The sequence below is a fragment of the Saccopteryx leptura genome, chromosome 2 (assembly GCF_036850995.1).
Source record: "Saccopteryx leptura isolate mSacLep1 chromosome 2, mSacLep1_pri_phased_curated, whole genome shotgun sequence".
Taxonomy (NCBI): Eukaryota; Metazoa; Chordata; class Mammalia; order Chiroptera; family Emballonuridae; genus Saccopteryx; species Saccopteryx leptura.
The window spans coordinates 381746739-381771066 of NC_089504.1; the positions used below are offsets into that span (position 1 = coordinate 381746739).

General features: G+C 48.1%; 1 protein-coding gene across 7 annotated transcripts in view; it reads left to right on the forward strand.

The window, feature by feature from the left end:
- The first annotated feature begins 1721 nt into the window (after positions 1-1721).
- Positions 1722-24328, forward strand: part of MED15 (mediator complex subunit 15) — a 66042-nt gene continuing 43435 nt past the window's right edge. For 4 of the 7 annotated variants that reach the window (XM_066365404.1, XM_066365407.1, XM_066365406.1 and 1 more), the window contains exons 1-2: positions 1722-1860; positions 21653-21740. In XM_066365404.1, coding sequence (XP_066221501.1) covers positions 1793-1860; positions 21653-21740 — 156 coding nt within the window. In that variant the 5' untranslated portion in view covers positions 1722-1792. Of the gene's footprint in view, positions 1861-21652; positions 21741-24328 lie in introns of those variants that run through there. The other 3 variants (XM_066365405.1, XM_066365409.1, XM_066365410.1) reach the window with 3 other exon arrangements.

Genomic DNA, 24328 nt, shown 5'->3' on the forward strand with positions numbered 1-24328 from the left:
TGCCCTGACTCGGGACCGAATCAGCAACCTCTGTGCTTCGGGATGCTGCTCTAGTCAACTAAGCTATCTGGCCAGGGCTGTTGGTTGCTTCTTGTATGTGCCCTCACTGGCGATTGAACCTGCGAACCTGTCCTTCTTTGTTTTGTTTTGTTTTTTCTTTACAGGGACAGAGAGAGAGAGAGAGAGAGAGAGAGAGAGAGGGCTAGATAGGGACAGACAGGAACAGAGAGAGATGAGAAGCATCAATCATCAGTATTTCGTTGCGACACCTTAGTTATTCATTGATTTCTCATATGTGCCTTGACCGCGGGCCTTCAGCAGACCAAGTAACCCCTTGCTTGAGCCAACGACCTTGGGTCTAAGCTGGTGAGCATTTTTTATTTTGCTCAAGCCAGATGAGCCCGCGCTCAAGCTGGCGACTCGGGGTCTCGAACCTGGGTCTTCGGCATCCCAGTCCGATGCTCTACCCACTGCGCCTCCGCCTGGTCAGGGTCTTAAGTCCCTTTTAATTTTGTGGTTCTCTTCCATCTTATATTTTTCTTCCTGTTAAAAAAAACTGTGTCCTTTGTCCTGTGGTCTTATCTAGGTTAAATTTCAGTTTATAATTTGAAAATCGCTGGTGGGTATACAACATGCTCTCTCTGAATGATGGGATGTATAATGATCAGCTCTTTCTAAAGTTTCTACCACACATTGCTTTTAATTTTAATTTTAATTTTTTAAATTTATTTTTACAGGGACAGAAAGAGAGTCAGAGAGAGGGATAGATATGGACAGACAGACAGGAACGGAGAGAGATGAGAAGCATCAATCATCGGGTTTTTTTTGTTGCGACACCTTAGTTGTTCATTGATTGCTTTCTCATATGTGCCTTGACTGCGGGCCTTCAGCAGACCGAGTAACCCCTTGCTTGAGCCAGCGACCTTGGGTCCAAGCTGGCGAGCTTTTTGCTCAAGCCAGATGAGCCCGTGCTCAAACTGGAGACCTCGAGGTCTTGAGCCTGGGTCCTCCGCATCCCAGTCCGACGCCCTATCCACTGTGCCACCGCCTGGTCAGACCCATGACATGCTCAAGCCTGAGACACCACGCTTAAGCTTGTGAGCCTGTCCTCAAGCCAGATGAGCCGGTGCTAAAGCCTGCGACCTCGCGGTTTTGAACCTGGGACCTCAGCATCCAAGGTTGATGCTCTATCCACTGTACCACCACCGGTGGGGCTGGTCATTCTTTCTTATGCGGTTGTAAGGCAGTTGCAGGAAAGCAGGGCCCAAATCATGTAGGCATAGTACCTGGCGCACAGTAAGTGCTGACAAATATTTGATAAAATAAAAAAATCTCTCCACAGCATCCGCTATAGTTAGCTAGCAGCTTGGCGTGGCACCCCCAACGAGTGCAGGTCTCCTGGTCTTGGTGAGGCCAGCACACAGTAGGGTCGTAGGAAATGCAGGAGGCCAGGTGTGGGTCTACTGCAAGCAGGACCAGTAGCATTATGGAGGCACGGTTCCTAGCATCGGCTGTCGTCAGCTGGTGGCATCTGGTGTCCCTGCCCTGCGCGACAGTCGCGCTGGGGGAGTTGCGCGTCACTTGAGGGGTACTTGGTGCGCCGAGGTCGTCCGCGCCCGGTCAGAACTCCATTTCCCACAGGTCCGCACGCGCAACTCCATTTCCCACAATTCCCGCTCCGCTTCCGGCGCGATCGAGGCGCTGTGAACGGCTTCCGGGTTTGGGCCTGAGGCTGCGGTTGTGGCGGCGGCGGCCGAGTAGGATACGGGAGGTGGAAGCGGGGGGGACCGGCATGGACGTTTCGGGGCAGGAGACGGACTGGCGGAGCGCCGCCTTCCGGCAGAAGTTGGTCAGTCAAATGTGAGTAGGGACCGGGGCGGCGGCCAGGATCACCGGACTTTCCCTCATCAGCCCCCCGCCTCTGGCGGCGGGCGAGGCCCGGGCTGGACCTGCGGGAGACTTAGGGTACCGGGACCCGCGGGGGTTCGGGGTCGCCGGGAGGACGAAAGCGTCAGGGACCTGCATGTGTCTAGGGCGCGTTCCTCTTCCGGCGGTCCTCCCTGTTCTCGACCGACACCGACTGCATGCTAGCTTTCCTGGGGCCGAACTGTGAAAACCACCGAACCTTGGCTTATGAGTCATGGTCCTGAGCTTTCTTATTCGTCATTTGTGTTCTTTGGGTGCAGACTTTCCCCTGCTTTGTATCACACTGAGTAAGAAAAAGGAATGGGGCAGCCCGTAGTGACTTTAGCAGGTCTAGATGCTTTGTGATTTCTGTTCCAGAAAAGCGTATCAGGGTGAGAGATTGAAGGGGGCTGGATGGAAGATGATGTTGGTAGGCTAGCTGCTTGGACTGTGAGCAGTGGGGACTGAGGATCTACGAGTGTCGCCGGCACCCCCCACCCCCCAGAGTGGACTTTCACGAAGGGCGACTGGAAGAAGCTGTCAGGAAGCCAAAGTTGATTGGGAGGAGGGAGTGAAGAGCTAGTTAGTGTCTCCTCCTGATGGTCTCAGTTGTTGGAACCCCTCAACAGGGGGTTGCCAGTGCACTCTAGGCTTCACCTGAGGAACTCCAGCTTTTCACCACCCACTGCTTGTTTCTTTTGCAGTCTTTTACTGAACTTACTGGTGCTAGCTACAGATTTGCCTGAGACAGCGCCTGCCTCCAGGGAATGTATTACCATAAAGGGACAGTTACAGTGCAGTCTTTTTCCTAAAGGAAGAATTGACAGTTAGTTTGCTTGAGCAGGCCAGGAACAGCGTTGTGAAGTAGGTGAATAAAGTGAGTTCTAAAGACAAGTAGTGTGAAGGTCCATCATTCCAAGCTAAGGAGTTGGGAAGTGTGAGCACTCACTCCATGGAGGATATTGCTGTAGGCTGAGAGTTCCTGGGTTTGAGGAGATAGGAGGTTCAGGAGATGATAATGGAATGAGGGTGAGCAGGTGCTGACACGTTAGTGCTGTGTGCTAAGGAATTGGGCCTGTGTTGGCATGTGGCCTGCTTTCAAGTAGTGAAATGCCAGAGTTGGAAAGATCCCCTGAGTCCCAGAAGATGGATCAAGAACAGAGGAGAAGCACTGGCTGGTTGGCTCAGCAGTAGAGTGTTGGCCTGGTGTGTGGAAGTCCTGGGTTCGATTCCCATTCAGGGCACACAGGATTAGTGACAATCTGCCTCTCCACCCTTCACCCTCCCTCTTCTCTCTCTCTCTGTCTCTCTGTCTCTTCACCCTCCCCCCCCCCCCCGTCTCTGTCTCTTCCTCTTCTGCAGCCATGGCTGGAATGATTCGAGCAAGTTGACCCCAGTCACTGATGATGGCTCCATGACTTCCATGCTAAGATAGCTCGGTTGCCGAGCAACAGAGCAGCCGCCCCAGATGGACAGAGCATCCCCCCATAGGGGGCTTACTGAGTGGATTCCAGTTGGTCCGGGTGTAAACAGTAGTCTGTCTCTCTGCTTCCACACCTCTCGCTTAAGGGGGATGGGGGGGAAGAACAGAGGAGAGAGAGAGGACAGTTAGCATGAGAGTTTCAAGCTCTTGGGGTTTGGGTCCTGTCATTTTTTCATCCCTGTATTTCTACTGTTAGATCACTGCCTGTCACATTGCTCCATGAAATAGTTGTGGAATGACCTAGTCAGGCAAGAGCTTATAAAGGCCTGCATTATACAGTGGTAGAAACTGAAAGAGGAAGATGATTCCAGAGAAAGGGGAGAGTAAGCATTGACAGTCGTCCTTGATGACTAACTGGATGAGGAGGTGGGATTGGCAGCAGTGTGGAAGGAAGGAAGTGGGGTGGAATGCTGGGAAACCTCTTAGTACAGTGGAATGAGTGGGGACTGTAGAGTTTGTGGCTCTGGGCACTGCTATGTGATAGTCTGGTGACAAATCTGCAGATATCGTAGAATAAGTGAATATAGTGGAGTGTTTTTTTTATGTACTGGAGTTGTCTATAGATGAAATTTTTTTCTTTCTCTTGACAGAGTCAGAGTCAGAGAGAGGGATAGATAGGAAGGACAGAAGGAAGGGAGAGAGATGAGAAACATCAATTCTTTGTTGCGGCACCTTAGTTGTTCATTGATTGCTTTCCCATATGTGCCTTGACTGGGGGGCTACAGCAGACCGAGTGACCCCTTGCTCAAACCAGCGACCTTGGGCTCAAGCTGGTGAGCCTTGCTCAAACCAGATGAGCCCGCGCTCAAGGTGGCAAGCTCGGGGTTTCGAACCTGAGTCTTCCACGTCCCAGTCCAACGCTCTATCCACTGTGCCACCGCCTGGTCAGGCTGTAGATGAAATCTTGAGGGCTGGCCCATTTCAAGGCTCTAGCAAGAAATCCAAATCCACCCCTGCGCCGGGGGAAAGATTCCTTATTGGGGGAGCCCAGAATTTAAGGACATGAAGAATGAGTTACAGTCAAAGAAAATGGGGAGGGTGGAGGCATGTCAGAGAGCTGGGAGGGTGATTGAAGAGTTTCTGGGTGTCAGGGACTGACTGGATACCTTGTAATTCAGCTTCTTTTTGCTTCCAGGGAAACTAGGTTTTTTAATTAATTAATTAATTTGCAGATCGCTGTTTGTGTATTTGTTTTCCATTGCTGCTGTAACAATTTACCACAAATACAGCCAAATAGTGTCTTAAAACGACATAAATTTAATATCTTATTGTTTCTGTAGATCAGAAGTCTAGGTAGGCTCAGCTGTCTTCTGCTTAGGGTCTTACTTACCAGGCTGAAATCAAGATGTTGGCAGGCGTGCATTTCTTCTTGAAGGTTCTGAGGTAGAATTTGTTTTCAAGTTCATTCGGGTTGTCAGCCAAGTTCAGTTCCATGCAGTTGTAGGACTGAAGTGTCCTCATTCCTTACTGTTGTTAGCCAGGCTGCCTGCATTCCTCACACTTTCTGTGTGGCCCCTCCAGCAAGGGCGGGTTCTTCTGCCACATTTCTCTGACTCCAGCCAGAGAAAATTCTCTACTAAAGGCTCAGATTAGATTGGGTCCGGTGGGATAATCCAGGATGATGTCCCCATTTTGAAGTCTGTAACCTTAATTATATCTGGAAAAGACCCTTCTGCCATATAATGTAGCATTTTCACAGATTCCTGGGCTTTAGGGCATGGGCATTTTGACGGAGTCCGGCCTGCTACTGGTGGCATGAGCAGTTCAAAGGCTGTCTTCCGAACATGATGTGGGTGTTCTCGGTGTTCAGATTTGTGTTTTCTTTCCAGGATTCACTTTGAAAGTTGTGATTCTTGGTGCCTGATTTATTGTGTTCACAGGGGAAACAAAAAGTCTTTGGGTTAAGATACTTGACCTATTGTTAATTCTAATTTCCTTTGGTGTTTATGCTCTTGTTTAAAAGTTGGCTATCTTGGGAAATGTTTTGAACCCAAGTAATTTACAGTTGAGTGAGGGAATAAGGAAAGCATAACGAAAAACTGAGAAGTTTCAGTGGAAGAGGAAACATCTGATAGCTGATTCTCTGTGTCTGCCTTGCTGTTGAGTATCTACCAAGAGAACAGTGCTCCAGAGCACAGGCTAAATTAGTCTCCCAGCTCCCCCTGAGAAAAAGCAGTTTTGATTTGGGGCTGGTGAGGAGATTCCTTGCAGGGACTGTCTAATGCAGTCTCTTGTTAGCTCTCCATGGCTTCTACCTCATCTGGGCCCATTCTGGACTGATGCTTGCCTCCCTTCCTCACTCACTCTCCATTGCCCTGGTGAAAACCTAGCAGTGACTTTCCATAGTTTTAAAACAAAACTCTAGATGGCCCACTCTCCCTGCACCTCACCATGGCCTGCTCTGGCTGCCTTTTCTTATACCCTCATCCTGTTCTAGCCTCTCTGGTCTTTCAGCTTCTTGAATTTTCCAAGTTCTTCCTTTATTCTCTCTTTAAAAATGTATTATCAGATATTTAAGGTATTTGACAATGCGTAGACTCCCCATTATGATTATGACCAGTTTCTTTGCTTAATTTAGGTGTCTGCTGAAATATCGAATTCTCAGGACCTTTTCCTGTTCACCTTGCCTAAAGTGGGTATGATATGTTGTATCTCAGCCCCTTGTTGTTTCCTGTAGGACCCCAGTCCTATGAAGCAGGCCACTTGGTATATAAAACACCCAGGAATACAGGAGTATTTTCCTGGGACTGTGTGCACCACCTTCTCATATGATAGTGGCCTTCTTTACCTGTGCCAGTGTGCATTGTAAAGTTCTGGAACCCCACTTTCTCTACTTGCTAGCTGAGTGACCTTGCGCAGGATACTAAACCTTTCTGTATCACCTCCCTCATCTATGAAATGGCAGGAGTACATTGTGTCACAGTGATGGTGGAAGGGAAAATGAGACCTCTGCTGGAGCCCTAGAGAGGACTCCTGACTCAGTGATGAGTTCCTTTTTTTATTGATAATTTTTTTTGCAAGACAGACAGGAAGGGAGGGAGATGAGAAGCATCACCTTGTAGTTGTGGCACTTCAGTTCATTGATTGCTTTTCACGTGCCTTGAAGGGGAGCCAATGACCCCTTGTTCAAGTCAGTGACCTTGGGCTCAAGTGGCTTCAAGCCAGCAACCATGGGACCATGTCGATGATCCCATGTTCAAGCTGGAAATCCCTTGCTGAAGCTGGTGAGCCTGCATTCAAGCCAGCGACCTTTGGGCCTCAAACTTGAGACCTTATCATTTCGGGTCAATGCTATATCCACTGCGCCATCCCTGGTTAGGCTTCCTCCAATTATTTTGACACTCAGAATGTTTGAGTGACCACTCAGTGCTTGTGGATTCAAATCTGAGCTTGGCTCCCTTCTCCCGGGTTTGCACCTGCCTGCCCTTCTCACCATACGTGTTGTGCGTGGACCATCACAGGAGCCCCGCTCTTTCTCACCCTAGCTGCTCTGCATCCTGTTTGTTCCCTGCCTGAGAGACCCTTCTTTGCGTAGCTGAGCATAGCAGTCTCGTACCACTTACCTTCCCAGGACACTGGGCCTCCAGCTTTCCTTGCTTTCTAGTCTGAATCCCTCAGGCCCTGAGTGTTTGTGAATCAGAGTAGATTCCTGTCTCACCAGGAGTGCTGTAGTCCTGTTCAGGCTCTGTGGTGATAGCTAACCTGAAGGGCATTAACCTCAGAGTTTGAGAAAGTCCTAACATCACACAAGTGAAGACATAGGCATCCTTACAAGCTGCTGCTGGGGCACATAAATTAGGTAATTTTTCTGAAAGGCTGTTTGGCAATCTGTTTATCCCAGTAACTTTAAAATGTTCCTTTCCTTAAGCATTTCCTCTCAGGCTGTAAACAGGAGAGTGTGCAAAGTCTGGTGGTGATGAGGCTGCTCATCTCTGCTTTGTGTCAGGAGGGGCCAGGGGAGACAAGCCAGCAATGGAACTGGGTTAGGTTTGTTGTTGTAGCTGCAGGTGGCAGGCTTGGTGCTGCTGTTAAAAATGATGTGAAGATACTCCATAACATGTTGCCATTGAGAAGAGCAGCTTAGCAAGCAGGTACTGAGTTTTGTTAAATAGATGTCTTTAGCTGGTTACCTGAGTGATTTTAATTTTCTTTGTAATTTTTAGCACATATATATATGGCTATATTTTTGTTAACAATAAACATACACCCTTTTGTAATCAGAAATATTTTGAAGATGAGGTAGACCCTGTCTGCAAGTGAGGAGGAAGTGGCTGTGGTCACAGACGGCTACCATAGGTGGAACGTCACCATGTGCTCTGCCTTCAGGATAGTGTCCTCTCTCACCTGGGCCTTGAGTGCCAACACAGCCTTCAACCTTCCTTTTTTTTTTTTTTTTTTTTTTTTTTTTTTAAATTTTATTTATTCATTTTAGAAAGGAGAGAGAGGGAGGAGAGAGAGAGAGAAGGGGAGAGGAGCAGGAAGCATCAACTCCCATATGTGCCTTGACCGGGAAGCCCAGGTTTTCGAACCAGCAACCTCAACATTTCCAGGTCGACGCTTTATCCACTGCGCCACCACAGGTCAGGCAGCCTTCAACCTTCTTAAGACGATTCTATCCTTTCCGCCCTTGCTAAGAAGCATTCCCCTTTCAATCTGAAACTGTCATTGCAGCTGATACTCCTTCGATGCTGGTGTGAGAGCCCCTGCCAGATGCTCCCTACTCCATGTCCTGCCCTCTCGTCATCATCATGGCTGGCTCTCCATCATTCCTTCTCTTCCCTGTTGGAGGTTTGGCCATGGCTTCATCCCCTCCTCATGGGATGATGTCTCAGCCCAGTGTGGTTCCTACTTCCTTTTTTCCTTGTAGAGCCTTCATTGGCTGAATCCTGGCATGATGTGAACAGATGAAGTCTTTTTTGCTATTTTTATACTCATTATTATTTTCTTTGCCAACATTATAGTTTTATTGATTTGAGATAGAGAGAGAAAGGGGGATGAGGAGCAGGAAGGTAGTAATTACTTCTAGTGTGTGCCTTGACCAAGTAAGCCTGGGGGTTTGAACTGGCGACCTCAGCATTCCAGGTCGACTTTCTGTCCACTGTGCCACCACCTAGTCAGGCAAGACCAGTGTTTTTCAACTGCTGGTCCATGGACCGGTCCCTCAGATATTTCATGCCAGTCTGCAAAAGAATCAACCACTCTGATATTGTATGAAGATCGTAGACCCACTGATCTTAGTCGAATTCACTGATGCTCAGGGTCATTTCTGCTTTAGCGGTCCTTGAAATAATTCTATTTTCACCAGTCCCCAAAGTGTTAAAAGATTGAAAACCACGGGCTTAGACAAGAGGTGCATACAGTAAGTGCAGGTAGGATTGTGGAAAGCAGTGCTGTCCTCTATTGCAGCCTGTCAGGGCTTTATTAGTGCTTTGTAAACACTGAACCACCTCTCCTTCTGAGCCTTTTGTTTCATTTTTTTATTTTATTTAAATTTTTTTATTTATTTATTTTTTTTCTGAAGCTGGAAACGGGGAGGCAGTCAGACAGACTCCTGCATGTGCCCTACCGGGATCCACCCGGCACGCCCACCAGGGGGCGATGCTCTGCCCAGCTGAGGCGTTGCTCTGTCGTGACCAGAGCCACTCTAGTGCATGGGGCAGAGGCCAAGGAGCCATCCCCAGCGCCCGGGGCATCTTTTTGCTCCAATGGAGCCTCGGCTGCGGGAGGGGAAGAGAGAGACAGAGAGGAAGGGGGGGCGTGTGGAGAAGCAGATGGGCGCCTCTCCTGTGTGCCCTGGCCGGGAATCGAACCCGGGACTCCTGCACGCCAGGCCGACGCTTTACCACTGAGCCAACCAGCCAGGGCTATTTTATTTTTTTAATTTAGACATTTATTTAAAGACAAAAAAGGGAGTTCAGACTGTTACTAGAGGGTCCTGTTTAGCAGATAAGTACCCAGTCCCAAAGACCAAAGGGGGATGCACTAGGAGTCCAGGTGGAATCATTTTGAAACTCACCATGAGGAGATGTTTTCCTCTACTTTAACAACAAATCTCTTCCTAACTTAGCAGGGGCCTGTTAATAAAGGTATGTGATTAAATGAGTTAAGAATCTTGAGGTGGCCTGACCAGGCGGTGGTGCAGTGGATAGAGCGTCGGACTGGGATGCGGAAGACCCAGGTTTGAGACCCCGAGGTCACCAGCTTGAGCGCGGGCTCATCTGGTTTGAGCAAAAGCTCACCAGCTTGAACCCAAGGCCGCTGGCTCAAGCAAGGCGTTACTCGTTCTGCTGAAGGCCCACAGTCAAGGCACGTATGAGAAAGCAATCAATGAACAACTAAGGTGTCGCAATGCGCAATGAAAAACTAATGATTGATACTTCTCATCTCTCCGTTCCTGTCTGTCTGTCCCTGTCTATCCCTCTCTCTAACTCTCTCTCTGTCTCTGTAAAGAAAAAAAAAAAAAAAAAGAATCTTGAGGTGGCTTAGGGCATTGAATCTTTGGAAAAGACATTTAACCTGTCTAAGTCCTGGTTCTCCTTACTTTGAGTTTTTGTTTTGTTTTTTTAATTTATTTTATTTTTTTACAGAGACAGAGAGAGAGTCAGAGTGAGGGATAGACAGGGACAGACAGACAGGAACGGAGAGATGAGAAGTATCAATCATTAGTTTTTCGTTGCGCATTGTGACACCTTAGTTGTTCATTGATTGCTTTCTCATACGTGCCTTGACCGTGGGCCTTCAGCAGACCAAAGAACCCCTTGCTTGAGCCAGCGACCTTGGGTCCAAGCTGGCGAGCTTTTTGCTCAAACCAGATGAGCCCGCACTCAAGCTGGTGACCTCGGGGTCTCGAACCTGGGTCTACTGCATCCTAGTCCGACGCTCTATCCACTGCCTGGTCAGGCTACTTTGAGCTTTTTGCTCAAACCTAACAGAGTGCTTGGGCATATATACCCTTCCTATGAATTCACAGTTTCTCTCACAGACGTCTTCCTGGTACTCATGCTTGATGAAAGGCAGCCAAGTGCTGTCTTGCTCCTTCCTCCTATGGACCCTTTCTGGGTGGGAATCTGTTAGAGGGATGGGGGCAGGTGGGAACAGATGAGATGTGACCTGGCTACTGGTCAGCCTGTGAGCTGAGCCACTTGCATTTAGTCTGGGAAAGGGACAGCAGGCCAGGTGAATAGCATCCATGCCAAGGGTCCTGGACTAGAAAGACCCCATAGTCTCTGGGGCTCCTGCTCTTTCAAGCCTGTGTACCCTTACTCCTTCCTGTGCAGGCTTTGGTGGGTGTAGGGAGGCAGTGCTTATTGGTTAAGAAATGGCTTATTCGCCTCACCAGGCGGTGGAGCAGTGGATAGAGCATTGGTCTGGGATGCAGAGGACCCAGGTTCGAGACTCCGAAGTTGCCAGCTTGAGCGCGGGCTCATCTGGTTTGAGCAAGGCTCACCAGCTTGATCTCAAGGTCACTGGCTCAAGCAAGGGGTTACTCGGTCTACTGTAGCCCCACGGTCAAGGCACATATGAGAAAGCAATCAATGAACAACTAAGGTGTCACAATGAAAAACTAATGATTGATGCTTCTTATCTCTCTCCGTACCTGTCTGTGTGTCCCTATCTATCCCTCTCTCTGACTCACTCTCTGTCTCTGTAAAAAAAAAAAAAAAAAAAAAAAGTGCCTGACTGGGTGGTGGCGCAGTGGATAGAGCATCGGACTGAGATGCGGAAGACCCAGGTTCGAGACCCTGAGGTCACCAGCTTGAGCGCGGGCTCATCTGGTTTGAGCAAGGCTCACCAGCTTGGATCCAAGGTCGCTGGCTCGAGCAAGGGGTTACTTGGTCTGCTGAAGGCCCACGGTCAAGGCACATATGAGAAAGCAATCAATGAACAATTAAAGTGTTGCAACGCGCAATGAAAAACTAGTGATTGATGCTTCTCATCTCTCTGTTCCTGTCTGTCTATCCCTCTCTCTGACTCTCTCTCTGACTCTGTTAAAAAAAAAAAAAAGAAATGGCTTATTCCCATCCTCGCTATCCTTCTGTTCTGCTCTCCCCTTCCCAACTTCCTCTCAGTCCTCATCAGAGGTGACATTTGAGGAAGTGATCTGACTGCTGTGTGTGGAATGGGGCCTCTGTTATCAAGTAGAAGGAATACTGGACTTACCCTGAAAAGCCCTGATGGATCACCCTGGGCCCTTCAGTCACCATAGGCCTGCTTTGATTCATGCTAGGGAGGATTCATGCCTGTGCAAGTGCTGCAGGATCCCTGCCAGGTGCTCTGTAATAGGAATTCAAGCTCGAGGCCATTCAAGTCCAAACCCAAGGATGGGGCATGGGCAGGATCCTGGGCCAGGCTCAAGAATTCTTGCTTGTCACATAAAGTGTTTCTTTATATTAAGTATTACAAACCTACTACATTGATGACTTAAGGACACAAATCTTGAACATGACACCACCAGTTAATGTTCACACATGTAATGCCCCCATAGCCACCACCTAGACCTGCATCTTTTTTTTTCTTTCTAGAGAGAGAGAGGCAGGGAGAGAGAGAGACAAGAGACAGGAACATTGAGCTGTTCCTGTATGAGCCATGACCAGGGATCGAACTGGCAATTTCAGCGCTTCTCAAACCAACCAAGCTATCCTGCCAGGGCTCTTTTTTTTTTTTACAGAGACAGAGAGTCAGGGTGAGGGATAGACAGGGACAGACAGACAGGGACGGAGAGATGAGAAACATCAATCATTAGTTTTTTGTTGCGCATTGCGACACCTTAATTGTTCATTGATTGCTTTCTCATATGTGCCTTGACTGCGGGCCTTCAGCAGACCGAGTAACCCCTTGCTTGAGCCAGCGACCTTGGGTCCACGCTGGTGAGTTTTGCTCAAACCAGATGAGCCCATGCTCAAGCTGGCGACCTCGGGGTCTCGAACCTAGGTCTTCCGCATCCCAGTCTGACGCTCTATCCACTGCGCCACTGCCTGGTCAGGCTCTTTTTTTTTTTTTTAAGAGAGACAGACAGATGGACAGGAAGGGAGAGAGATGAGAAACATCAACTTATAGTCGCGTCACTTTAGTTCATTGATTGCTTATCATCCGTGCCTTGACTGGGGAGCTCCAACTGAGCCAGTGACCCCTTGCTCAAGCCAGCGACCTTGGGCTCAAGCCAGTGACTTTTGGGCTCAAGCCAGTGACCATGGGATCATATCTATGATCCCATGCTCAAGCCGGCAACCCCATGCTCAAGCCAGATGAGCCCATGCTCAAGCCAGTGATCTGGGGGTTCTTAACCAGATTCTCAGTGTCCCCATTGATGCTCTATCCACTGCACCACCACCTGGTCATGCTTTTTTAATATATTTTTTAAAATTTATTGATTTTAGAAAAAGAGGAAGGGAGAGAGAGAAACATCAAGTTTGTTTTTTTTTGAGAGAGAGTCATACTTGACCCGTGGTGGCACAGTGGATAAAGCATAGACCCGGAACGCTGAGGTCGCTGATTCAAAACTCTGGCTTTGCCCAGTCAAGGCACATATGGGAGTTGATGCTTCCTGCTCCTCTCCCCTTCTCTCTCTCTATCATCTCTCAAAATGAATTTTAAAAAATGTTTTAAATAAAAATAAATTTAAAAAGAGAGAGTCAGGGAGATAGAGAGACAAGAACATTGAACTGCTTCTTGTATGTGCCTTGACCTTGGAATTGAACTGGCAAACTCCACACTTCAGGATGATGCTCCAACCAACTGAGTGATCTGGCCAGGGCTTAATTTTTTTAGTCATTGATAGAGAGAGGGAAAGAGAGGGGAGGAGGAAGGGAAGCATCCCTTTGTTGTTCCATTCAGTCATGCATTCATTAGGTGCTTCCTGTGTGTACCCTGACCGGGATCGAACCCACAACCTGTTGTTTTGAGACAATGCTCTTAACCAACTGAGTTAACCAGCCAGGGCAGAGAAACATGGATTTGTTGTTCCACTTATTTATTTATTCATTGGTTGATTCTTGTATGTGTCCTGACCCAGGGATCAAACACACAACCTTGGCCTATCAGGCCAACGCTCTAACCAACTGAGCATCTGGCCAGGGCAAGACCTGAATCTTGAACAGATCTATACCCAGTATGCTCCTCCCAGTGCTTCAGTGTAGACGGGGCCACACTCCTCTGATTTCCCCCGCCATGGAGACATTTGTTCTTAAACTGCCTGTCATTTAAATCACCCTCTATGAAGTCTTGCATCTGGCTTCTTTCATTCGGTGTTCTGTCTGTGAAATTTATCGTTGTAAGTAGTAGTTCTTATTTATGTCTTGTGTCATTCCATTGCATGACTGACCCAATTACATTTCTGTCCTACGCTTGATGGACCTTGAGGTTAGTTCCATAGTTGGCTCTGCAAATACAGTGCCAGGGGTATTTTGGGTCATGTTTTCTGAAGAGTACATTTGCTTACTCTCTGGGCTGTACACCCAGGACTGGGTCCAGCAGTGTGGCTTTCAACTGCAGTATGATCTGCCAGTTTTCCCAGATGGTACCAATTTACATTCTCACAAGCCTGGGGGCATTCTGCTTTAGACATCTTGCCAACACCTGGCATTGTCAGGGAACCTGTCTTTATAACAAGTACCCTTGTTGATATATATATATTTTTTAATTGTGAGAGGAGGAGAGATAGTGAGACAGACTCCCGCATGTGCCCTGACCTCGATCCACCTGGCAACCCCCGTCTGGGGTCAAAATTCAAATTAACTGAGTTATTTTTAGTGCCTGAGGCTGATGCGCTTGGACCAACTAAGCCATATTCAGTGCCTGGGGCTGAGGCTTGAACCAAATCGAGTTACTGGCTCCGGGAGGGAGAGCAGGGGGAGAGGGAGGAGGAGAGAAGCAGATGGTCACTTTTCCTCTGTGCTCTTACCGGGAATCGAACCCAGGACATCCATATGCTGGGCCGATGCTCTATCCACTGAACCACTGGCCAGGACCACACCCTTGTTGGTCTGAAATGCACACTCAATTTGAGACCCATTGGTGCAGTGACAACAGAAATGGAAAGGAGGGAGAGAAACTGTAAGGAAAGAAGCTGTAGAATTTGTTGACTCTGTATGTGTGTTAATGTGTACATACATGCAGGGTGAGGGGAGGAGAAAGACAGATGTATGCACTCCAGAAGGAGATGAGCCCTGATTCTGAGAGCTAGGGTACATAGTGATAATGTGCAGAGTGTGAGGGTCAACTCTTCAAGGAGAAAAGTCCAACAGCCAGTGGGAGATGCATGGAACAAATCTAGAAGAGCAGTCAGCTGCAGGAATGACGTGGGTGGGCTGGCGTCCTCGGGTTGGTGCGGCAGAGGAGGCTAAGCAGAGAGCCTTGGTGGGGGGCTGTGGGGGCAGAGCATATGTGGGAAAAGATGGGTGAGAGGATGTGGGCACAAGGAAGCCAGTCCCAGCGGTTCAGGCCTGTTTCCACCTCCTGATTTGGTCAGTGTGTTCTGGTCTTGTGGGTGCAGTACTTTATTCCCTTCCAGATAACATTGTAGGGGATTTCAAAACAGGAAGGTGTTTTCTGAATCTCTCTGCCCAGAGATGGCTGTTGCTGACAATTTGATCTAGTTTCTCCAGTCCTGTTTCTATGTGTATATAATTTTATTTGTATGTATTTTAATATGTAAAAACATGTAGATACATTTATATTTCCAAGTGGAATTAAGCTCTAATTTTAGTATGAGTTATGACTTTCTCACAGCTTAGGTTGTAGTCATCTCCTGGGTGGACTCTGGCTGGGACCTGTGTGCTCACATCCCAGCTTATGCACAGACCATGCATGCACAGCAAGTTGTCTGGCTTGTCTGGCTGGTGGGACTCTTTCACAAAGTCAGGCTCTGTCTGGATAGCTAAGGACTACACCAGCCTCTGGTCATGAGAGCAGATTTCTTAAGACTTTTTTTTTTTTTTAATTTATTCATTTTTAGAGAGGAGAGAGAGAGACAGAGAGGGAGAGAGAAGAGAGACCGAGAGAGAGAAGGGGGAGGAACTGGAAGCATCAACTCCCATATGTGCCTTGACCAGGCAAGCCCAGGGTTTCGAACCGGCGACCTCAGCATTTCCAGGTCGGCGCTTTATCCACTGCGCCACCACAGGTCAGGCTCTTAAGACTTTTTATCAGTTACTGCCCTCCAGAGACCCAAGATCCTTCAGGCTGAGGGAAACCCTCCAGTTGCAGTGACTTGGAGTGCATGGTCACTCCCTGTGTGACAACCCAGATGGCCTCACTGGGGAGCACACTTGGAGATAAGCCTCCTCTAGTCTCCTGCATAATCATACTGTGTGCTTGATATAAGCATTTTACTTACTACCTTATTAAAAGTTCCATTATGGACTTTTCCAATCATTCACAGAAGTAGAGATAATAGAAAAATGTTTCCCAGTTACTTCCTGAGTTAGCAACATATATATGGTCAGTGTTTTACCTATCGCTCCCCACATCTTCCTGGACTGTTAAATCACATCCTAGACATCGTATGATTTCAAATGCCAATACTCGAGTGCAAGCAGATCTCTAAAAGATAGGGCTTCCTTCCTATCCTCAAATACCACAAAATCATGTGAACTAAGCATTTTTTTTTTTTTGAACTAAGCATTTTAATACATTTTTGAGTTGTCGGAGAATGTCCTTTCCATGCAGTTGCCTGATGGTGAATGGGACGTGCTCGGGGCTGGAACTGGGGGAACCAGAGTGGTTTCAGGCCTGGAGCCCAGAGACCCGTGCCTGAATAGAGATCAAGAGGCCTCTCCGGCTTCCCTGGTTCTGTTGAGGCCAAACCTCAGAGAAGCTTGTTATTTCAGCTAGTCTTATGAACTAGCTGAAATAACAACATGCCCTTTTTTTTTTTTTTTTTTTTTTTTTTTTTTTTTTTTTTTTTTTTTTTTTTTTTTTTCATTTTTCTGAAGCTGGAAACGGGGAGAGACAGTCAGACAGACTCCCGCATGCGCCCGACCGGGATCCACCCGGCACGCCCACCATGGGGCGACGCTCTGCCCACCAGGGGGCGATGCTCTGCCCATCCTGGGCGTCGCCATATTGCGACCAGAGCCACTCTAGCGCCTGGGGCAGAGGCCACAGAGCCATCCCCAGCGCCCGGGCCATCTTTGCTCCAATGGAGCCTTGGCTGCGGGAGGGGAAGAGAGAGACAGAGAGGAAAGTGCGGCAGAGGGGTGGAGAAGCAAATGGGCGCTTCTCCTGTGTGCCCTGGCCGGGAATCGAACCCGGGTCCTCCGCACGCTAGGCCGACGCTCTACCGCTGAGCCAACCGGCCAGGGCAACAACATGCCCTTTTAAGGGCAATAGTGTTTTTTGGTTTTGCTTTTGAATTTACTTATTGATTATACAGAGAAATGAAGGGAAAGAGAGAGACAGAGACAGTAACATTGATCTGTTCCTCTGTGCCTTGACCAGGGATCAAACCTGCAAGACTCTTTGCACATTGGGTTGATGCTCTAACCAACTGAGCTATTGGGCCAGAACCAGTGATGTTTTCTTTAGGTGTGTAATTCTTTCATTGATCTAGTTCATTGGGAATTGAAAAATCTTTCTTTTTGAGAGAGGCAGGGAAAAGGGGACAGGAACATGAAGCTGCTTCTGAATGTGCTGTGACTGGGGAATCGAACCAGTAACCTCTGCCCTCTGGTACAAAGTCCCAAGCTATTCAGCCATGGCTTAATTTTTATTATTATTATTACTTTTTTTGTGTGTGTAACAGAGACAGAGAGAGACAGAGAAGGACAGATAGGGACAGACAGACCAGAAGGGAGAGAGATGAGAAGCATCAATTCTTTGTTGTAGCACCTTAGTTTCTCATTGATTGCTTTCTCATATGTGCCTTGACTGGGGGAACTACAGTAGACCGAGTGACCCCTTGCTCAAGCCAGCGACCTTGGGCTCAAGCTGGTGAGCCTTGCTCAAACCAGATGAGCCCATACTCAAGCTGGCCACGTCGGGGTTTCGAACCTGGGTCTTCCGCGTCCCAGTCCGACACTCTATCCACTGCACCACCACCTGGTCAGGCTTATTATTTTTTTAGAGATAGAGAGGGAAGGGAGAAGGGAATCATCTATTTGTTATTCCACTCAGTCATGCAGTCATTGGTTGCTTCCTGTGTGTGCCCTGACTGGGGATTGAACCCTCAACCTTGTTGTTTGGGGATGATACTCGTAACCAATTGAGCTAACCATCCACATCAAGAAAAGAAAGATTTTCTTTCAATAATAATCTTGAAAGCAGGAATTGGAACACTTAAACAAACCTAGAGTAATTGTGAAGAGAAAATGTTTAAAATTTCTTGTGTTTGTATGATTAAAAAGTTTATTTTTACACTAACCCTTTTCTACATGTAGATAGATGGTTAACTTCTGAAACACATACACATTTTTAAATTTTATTTATTAATTTTTAGAGAGAGTGAAAAGGAAAAAGAGACAGGAACATCAATCTGTTCCTGTAGGAGCCCTGACCATGGATTGAACCAGCAACCTTTGCGTATTGGGATGATGCTCTAACCAACTGGACTATCCAGCCAGGGCTGAAACACATATTTTTATCTTGTTAAAAAAGAACACTTTTATGTTTCGTTAAAAAGTCAGAGAACCAGCCTGACCTGTGGTGGCGCAGTGGATAAAGCGTCAACCTGGAAATGCTGAGGTCGCCAGTTCAAAACCCTGGGCTTGCCTGGTCAAGGCACATATGGGAGTTGATGCTTCTAGCTCCTCCTCCCTTCTCTGTCTCTGTCTCTGTCTCTCTCTCTCTCTTTCTCTCCCTCTCTCTCTCCTCTCTAAAAATGAATAAACAAAATAAAAAAATTAAAAAAAAAAAAAAAGTCAGCCTGACCAGGCGGTGGCGCAGTGGATAGAGCGTTGGACTGGGATGCAGAGGACCCAGGTTTGAGACCCCGAGGTCACCAGCTTGAACCCAAGGTCGCTGGTTCCAGCAAGGGGTTACTCAGTCTGCAGAAGGCCCGCGGTCAAGGCACATATGAGAAAGCAATCAATGAACAATTAAGGTGTTGCAACGCGCTATGAAAAATTAATGATTGATGCTTCTCATCTCTCTCCGCTCCTGTCTGTCCCTGTCTATCCCTCTCTCTGATTCACTCTCTCTGTAAAAAAAATAAATAAATAAAAAAAAGTAAAAAAAAAAAAAAAGGTCAGAGAACCAGAATGCAGAAGTGTGCTAACAAAGAAAAGGAGGAAGTTGCGGTCTGGGATATAGTTTGGCCAACATGCTTCTAGCTACCTATGAGGTCAAGAAGGCTCCCTCCTTGTTGAGGCCAGATGTTGTTTTGGTTACTATTGGTGACTGCAGTCTGTGTCTCTTTTTTTTTGCCTACAAGATGAAACCACCTGGAGCACTGGTGCAGTGAACCACTGCATGCATGCACTGCGTGCAGTGCATGTTGGAGAAGAGCAACAGAGAAGCAGGAGCTATCTGGGACCTGGTGAAGGTCACCCGACTAGCCTGAACAGTCCTGCACTGGAGGATGAGCCTGTTTGGGCAGGCTCTGCATGTAGCAATAGAGGGACAGTGCATGACATGGACATGGTTCTGCCTTTCAGGGCCCTGGTGCCTGGCCAAGGAGCAGTCTTCCTCCTCGGCTCTATACTGGCACAACCCCTTTCATGCTCAGAGACAGAACTGGACATTTATACCAGTTCCATTTCCTGTTGTTAGGTGTGTGTTCCAACTTGTCAAGATATGCCTGTTTCTGACTTCCCGGGTTGTTGATGCTTCTCAGGCTTTGGATCACTGACAACTGGTGCCCATGCAGTTCATGTCATCTGTGATGGTACCCTGACCAGGACGGAATAGGGCTCCTCTAGCAGATCCCCTGGTATCTAGTGCCTTTGGGCCTGGTGAGGTTCCCCCGACCTAAAAGCTGTTCAAGTAAGGCCTGACCGGTGGTGGTACAATAGATGGAACCTTGAACCTTAACTCAGAGTGCCAAGGTTGCAGTTTGAAACCCAAGGTCGCCGGCTTGAGCACAGGGTATCTGGCTTGAGTATGGGGTTACTAGATTGACCCTGGGGTCTTTGACTCAATCCTGAGGTTGCTGTTTTGAGTCTGAGGTTGCCGGTTTAGTCCCTGGTCAAGGCTTGTATGAAAAGCAATCAGTGCACAACTCAGTGGAGCAATGAGTTGACACTTTTCTCCCTCCCTCCCTCCCTTCCTCCCTCCCTCCCTCCCTCCCATCATCTCTTTCCTTTGCCCCTCCAAAAAACCAAAAAAACCCAAAAACCTATTACACTAAGCCTGTGTCTGTGTCCTATCTTTGTGGATGTTGTCAAATGTCTTTTCTGCTGTCAAGATACACAGAGTCTTTGGGGCCTGTGAGTCTGCTGACCCTATTAAAGATGACCAGCCAGCAGCTCAAGAGGACAGCTTTTAGCTGGACAGGAGCCTGGCTAAGCTTTTGGGGATAGCTGCTCTTGGGCACAGAGCCCATCTGTGTATCCAGGTCTCATCTTCGGAGACCTCAGCACCCCTTTCTGCCTCTCTGTGCTTCACACTATGGCTCCTGTCTCCACCTTCTAACCATAGCTTCCCTACTCCCAATCTAGTCAGCTTCAGGCTGTCCTGCTGACTGCCAGGTGCCCTCTTGCTGCATCCACTGTTCTGCTCTGGGTCACTCCATTGGTCCCTAGCTATGTGGCTGGATTTGCCTCACACTGCTCTTGGAAGGTGGCAAAGGGAACAGGTACTGTCCCAAGGGCCACAGGTGAGCTGCCCTTCTGAAGGTAGGTCTGCTCATTCACTTCTCTTGTTGGAATTGCTCAGTGACTTAGAGCCTACCAGATGACATTTCTCAATGTCTACATGTGAAGCACCTGCTGCATGCAGCCTCAGCACATGGGTGTGCCGAGTCCTCCTGGCCTGCCGGTCTCACTTCCCTATGAGTTGGATCTTGGGTTGTCCTCTTGCATCATTCCTCTTGTTTCTCTCTGTGGTCCTGGTTATAGATCGCTTTGTGTGTGCATCTGCTCTGCCTTGGTCTTTGCCAGCAGGAATCTGTTGTTGCCTCCTATCCAGGCTTGGGGAAGCAGATGGGGCAGGGACACCAAACTCACACCTGTTGAATGAGTTATCTAGCAGTGTCAGTCAGTGTCATTTTATTTTTCTTTGTACATTAATGCAGACTTGTCCATCTTTTAGCCTTTTAACCTTCTCTGGGATTCTTTAAAGATCATAAATCTGATCCTGCAGCCTCACGTGCCCACTCTTTCAGTAGCCTGGGGTTTTTTTGTTTGGAATGGCCAGAACGCTTTCCAGCACCAGCTGGACTGGGCTTGTTTAATTCACTCGGGTGAGGCAGCAGAGCCCTGACATTTTTGTTCATTTGTTTACAGCAGGCCCAGGGCAGGGAAACCCATCCTGCAAGGAAGAAAGCAGTGTGTGAGCAGAGGGGCCAGGCCTTGGAACCCAGTCTTTCCTTTTCAACAAATATACATGTGTTCTTGTCTGTGTGTGTGTGTGTGTCTGTGTGTGTATGCACGTGCTACCATTCAGAGGGAGCTCAAACTTAGCAGATGTGCACGGCTCTCTCCCAGCAACATTGGTGTGATGAAATGTGTGCTAGGGTTTCATCTTTTATTGTGCATGTATATGCAAGTGTGCTTTTCAAATGTTTTCTTTGCGTGAGTGGTCTGTCTCCTCCTGTTCCCAGCTAAAAGCTGTTGAGGTTGGGCCTTATCTCCTGGGTTCCACCTGGGGAACCTGCACATCTCACATAGGGGCACATCATCCCCTTGGGAGTGATTGGGAGATGACCTGTCATGGCCCTTTTGTCTCACAGAGAAAGGAGAGTGGAGCTGGGGTTTCATGGCTATTATTGCCAGAATTGGGTGGGGACCCAGACCATTCAGAGGTCAGGAAATAGAGGCTGGCTGGCCACTCAGTCTTCTGAAGTGCACTAGATTTTGTGCTGGTTGTGAGTTATTCCTAGGGCCTGGCTCCTCTGCCTCCTCTTGATGGGGGTGGTTGGTTTGCTTCTGTGGTGACCACCTTTCCTATTCTTTCTTTTTTGTGACTCTGCTATCTTACTCCCTTGCTCAGCTACCTGTCATTGTTCTGCTGTGCACCTCTCCCTGTTGCCTTTTCTGGACCTCAGCAAGGCTGGTGTGCTGGGGGACAGATCCCTTCCACCCAGGGCAGTTGCTGTGCAGGGCCTTCTGGTCAAGAATCCTGCAGGAGCAACCTCATAGGTGTGTGAACATTTCTTCTCTTGTCTTTCAGCGAGGATGCCATGAGAAAAGCTGGTGTGGCCCACAGTAAATCCAGCAAGGATATGGAGAGCCATGTATTCCTGAAGGCCAAGACCCGGGTAAGGCCCTGGTGGGCAGAGCCCATGGCAGAGAGGCTCAGGAAGGGGAGGGTGTGATGCAGATTCTGGAAGCTCCTCTGCATGGGGAGTGGGGCCAGAGTGGGTGCTCACTGACTGGTCACAGGCACTATCAGTTTTGCCTGCAGCACTCTGGGGCTCTTCCCTTGTCTTCATGGTAGAGGTACAGGGAGGTTACTGAGTGGACTCCCAGGATGCAGACCCAGTGCCTGACCCCAGACCTCACTACAAGCATCCTCCATTCATGGTTAGTGCTCATGAATCCTGTAGGTCAGGGGTCTCCAAACTTTTTACTCCAGTTCACTGTCCCTCAGACCGTTGGAGGGCCAGACTATAAAAAAAAATATGAACAAATCCCTATGCACACTGCACATATCTTATTTTAAAGTAAAAAAAAACAAAACGGGAACAAACACAATATTTAAAATAAAGAACAAGTAAATTTAAATCAACAAACTGACCAGTATTTCAATGGGAACTATGAGCCTGCTTTTGGCTAATGAGATGGTCAATGTCCGGTTCCATATTTGTCAGTGCTAGGCGTAACAAGTGATATGACGCGCTTCCGGAGCCGTGATGCATGCATCCCACGTCACTGGAAGTAGCACTGTACGTGAGCGACGCCACGCTTTGCGGCGCTGCCACATACAGTACTCCAGGAGTGGTGGTCCTCTCACTGACCACTAATGAAAGAGGTGCCCCTTCCGGAAGTGCGGTGGGGGCCGGATAAATGGCCTCAGGGGGCCGCATGCGGCCCATGGGCCGTAGTCTGAGGACCCCTGCTGTAGGTTGTTTGCTCAGGCCCCAGCTGCTTCTATGAAAGGGACTAGTGCTCTGAGTAAGAACTGGCTCTTACCTCAGCGTCAGCCCTACCAGGGGATCCTCACCTAAACCGCAGGGCCCTGATATATGGGCCTAGAAGAGTTCCTGTCCCCTTTTGTTAAGTGTTGAAGGTGGTGCTAGTGGAGATTGAGGCCTTGATTGAGAACCCAGGCATAGGAATATTACTGGTGGAGTACTTGGGGAGGATTTCCAATATGTGAGCTCTTATCCTGGGCTAAGCATTGCAGGCTTCATGTGACCTTCCATATGTGCACTCTCCTTGGGGCAGAGCCATTTTAGTAGAAATGAAGCAGAATAGGTATGAAGAAGCCATGCTAATTGTCTAAGGCGGGGTCCCCAGACTAGGCCCATGGTATGCGGCCCCCTGAGGCCATTTATCCGGCTCCTGCCGCACTTCCAGAAGAGGCACCTCTTTCATTGGTGGTCAGTGAGAGGAGCATAGTTCTCATTGAAATACTGGTCAGTTTGTTGATTTAAATTTACTTGTTTTTTATTTTAAAAATTGTATTTGTTCCCGTTTTGTTTTTTTTACTTTAAAATAAGATATGTGCTGTGTGCATAGGGATTTGTTCATAGTTTTTTATAGTCCTGCCCTCCAACGGTCTGAGGGACAGTGAACTGGCCCCTTGTGTAAAAAGTTTGAGGACCCCTGGTCTAAGGTCACCCAGCTCATGCAAGGTGAGACTAATGCCCAGGGGGTTTTTTGTTGTTTTTTTTAAAAATATTGTTTGTTTGTTTATTTATTTCAGAGACAGAGAGAGTCAGAGAAAGGGATAGATAGGGACAGACAGACAGGAACAGAGAGAGATGAGAAGCATCAATCATTAGTTTTTCATTGTGACACCTTAGTTGTTCATCGATTGCTTTCTCATATGTGCCTTGACCGTGTGCCTTTCAGCAGACCGAGTAACCCCTTGCTCAAGTCAGCGACCTTGGGTTCAAGCTGGTGAGCTTTGCTCAAACCAGATGAGTTGCGCTCAAGCTGGCGATCTCGGGGTCTCGAACCTGGGTCCTCCACATCCCAGTCCGACGTTCTATCTGCTGGGTTTTTTGTTCTCTGCCATACCTGTCTTTTCCGTACAGATCCTCTGCTGCATTGGGTTTACTCTGGGCACCTTGTGCCTGAGTGAGGGGTTGAAGCTCTAAGACATACTTATGTGTCACAAATTAAAAACAGATGTTAAAAAAAAACAGATGTTATATATGGCCCTTGATTGGATTCTGGTTTGGATAAACCCACTGTTAAGACACCTAGCGGTCAATTGAGGGAATCTGAGCATGGGTGAATGTTTAGATGAAGCGAACATTTTGTGAAATGGAAATATAGAGATGACTGGCTAGAAAAAGCAGGTTCTAGAACAGAAACTATCTATACAGTTTGGTCTTAAGGGAAGGTCAGAGTACATGATTGTGTGTTTGTGAGCACACATAAGTGCAAAGAAGAGCTTGAGAGCACACATACTGGGGCAGGGCAGGGAGGGTACAGGGGTCCCCAAACTTTTTACACAGGGGGCCAGTTCACTGTCCCTCAGACCGTTGGAGGGCCGCCACATACAGTGCTCCTCTCACTGACCACCAATGAAAGAGGTACCCCTTCTGGAAGTGCGGCAGGGGGCCGGATAAATGACCTCAGGGGGCTGCATGTGGCCCGCGGGCCATAGTTTGGGGATGCATATATGATAAGCATTTAAGCCTTTTTTCTTTTTTTTCCCCCCTATAACAAATGT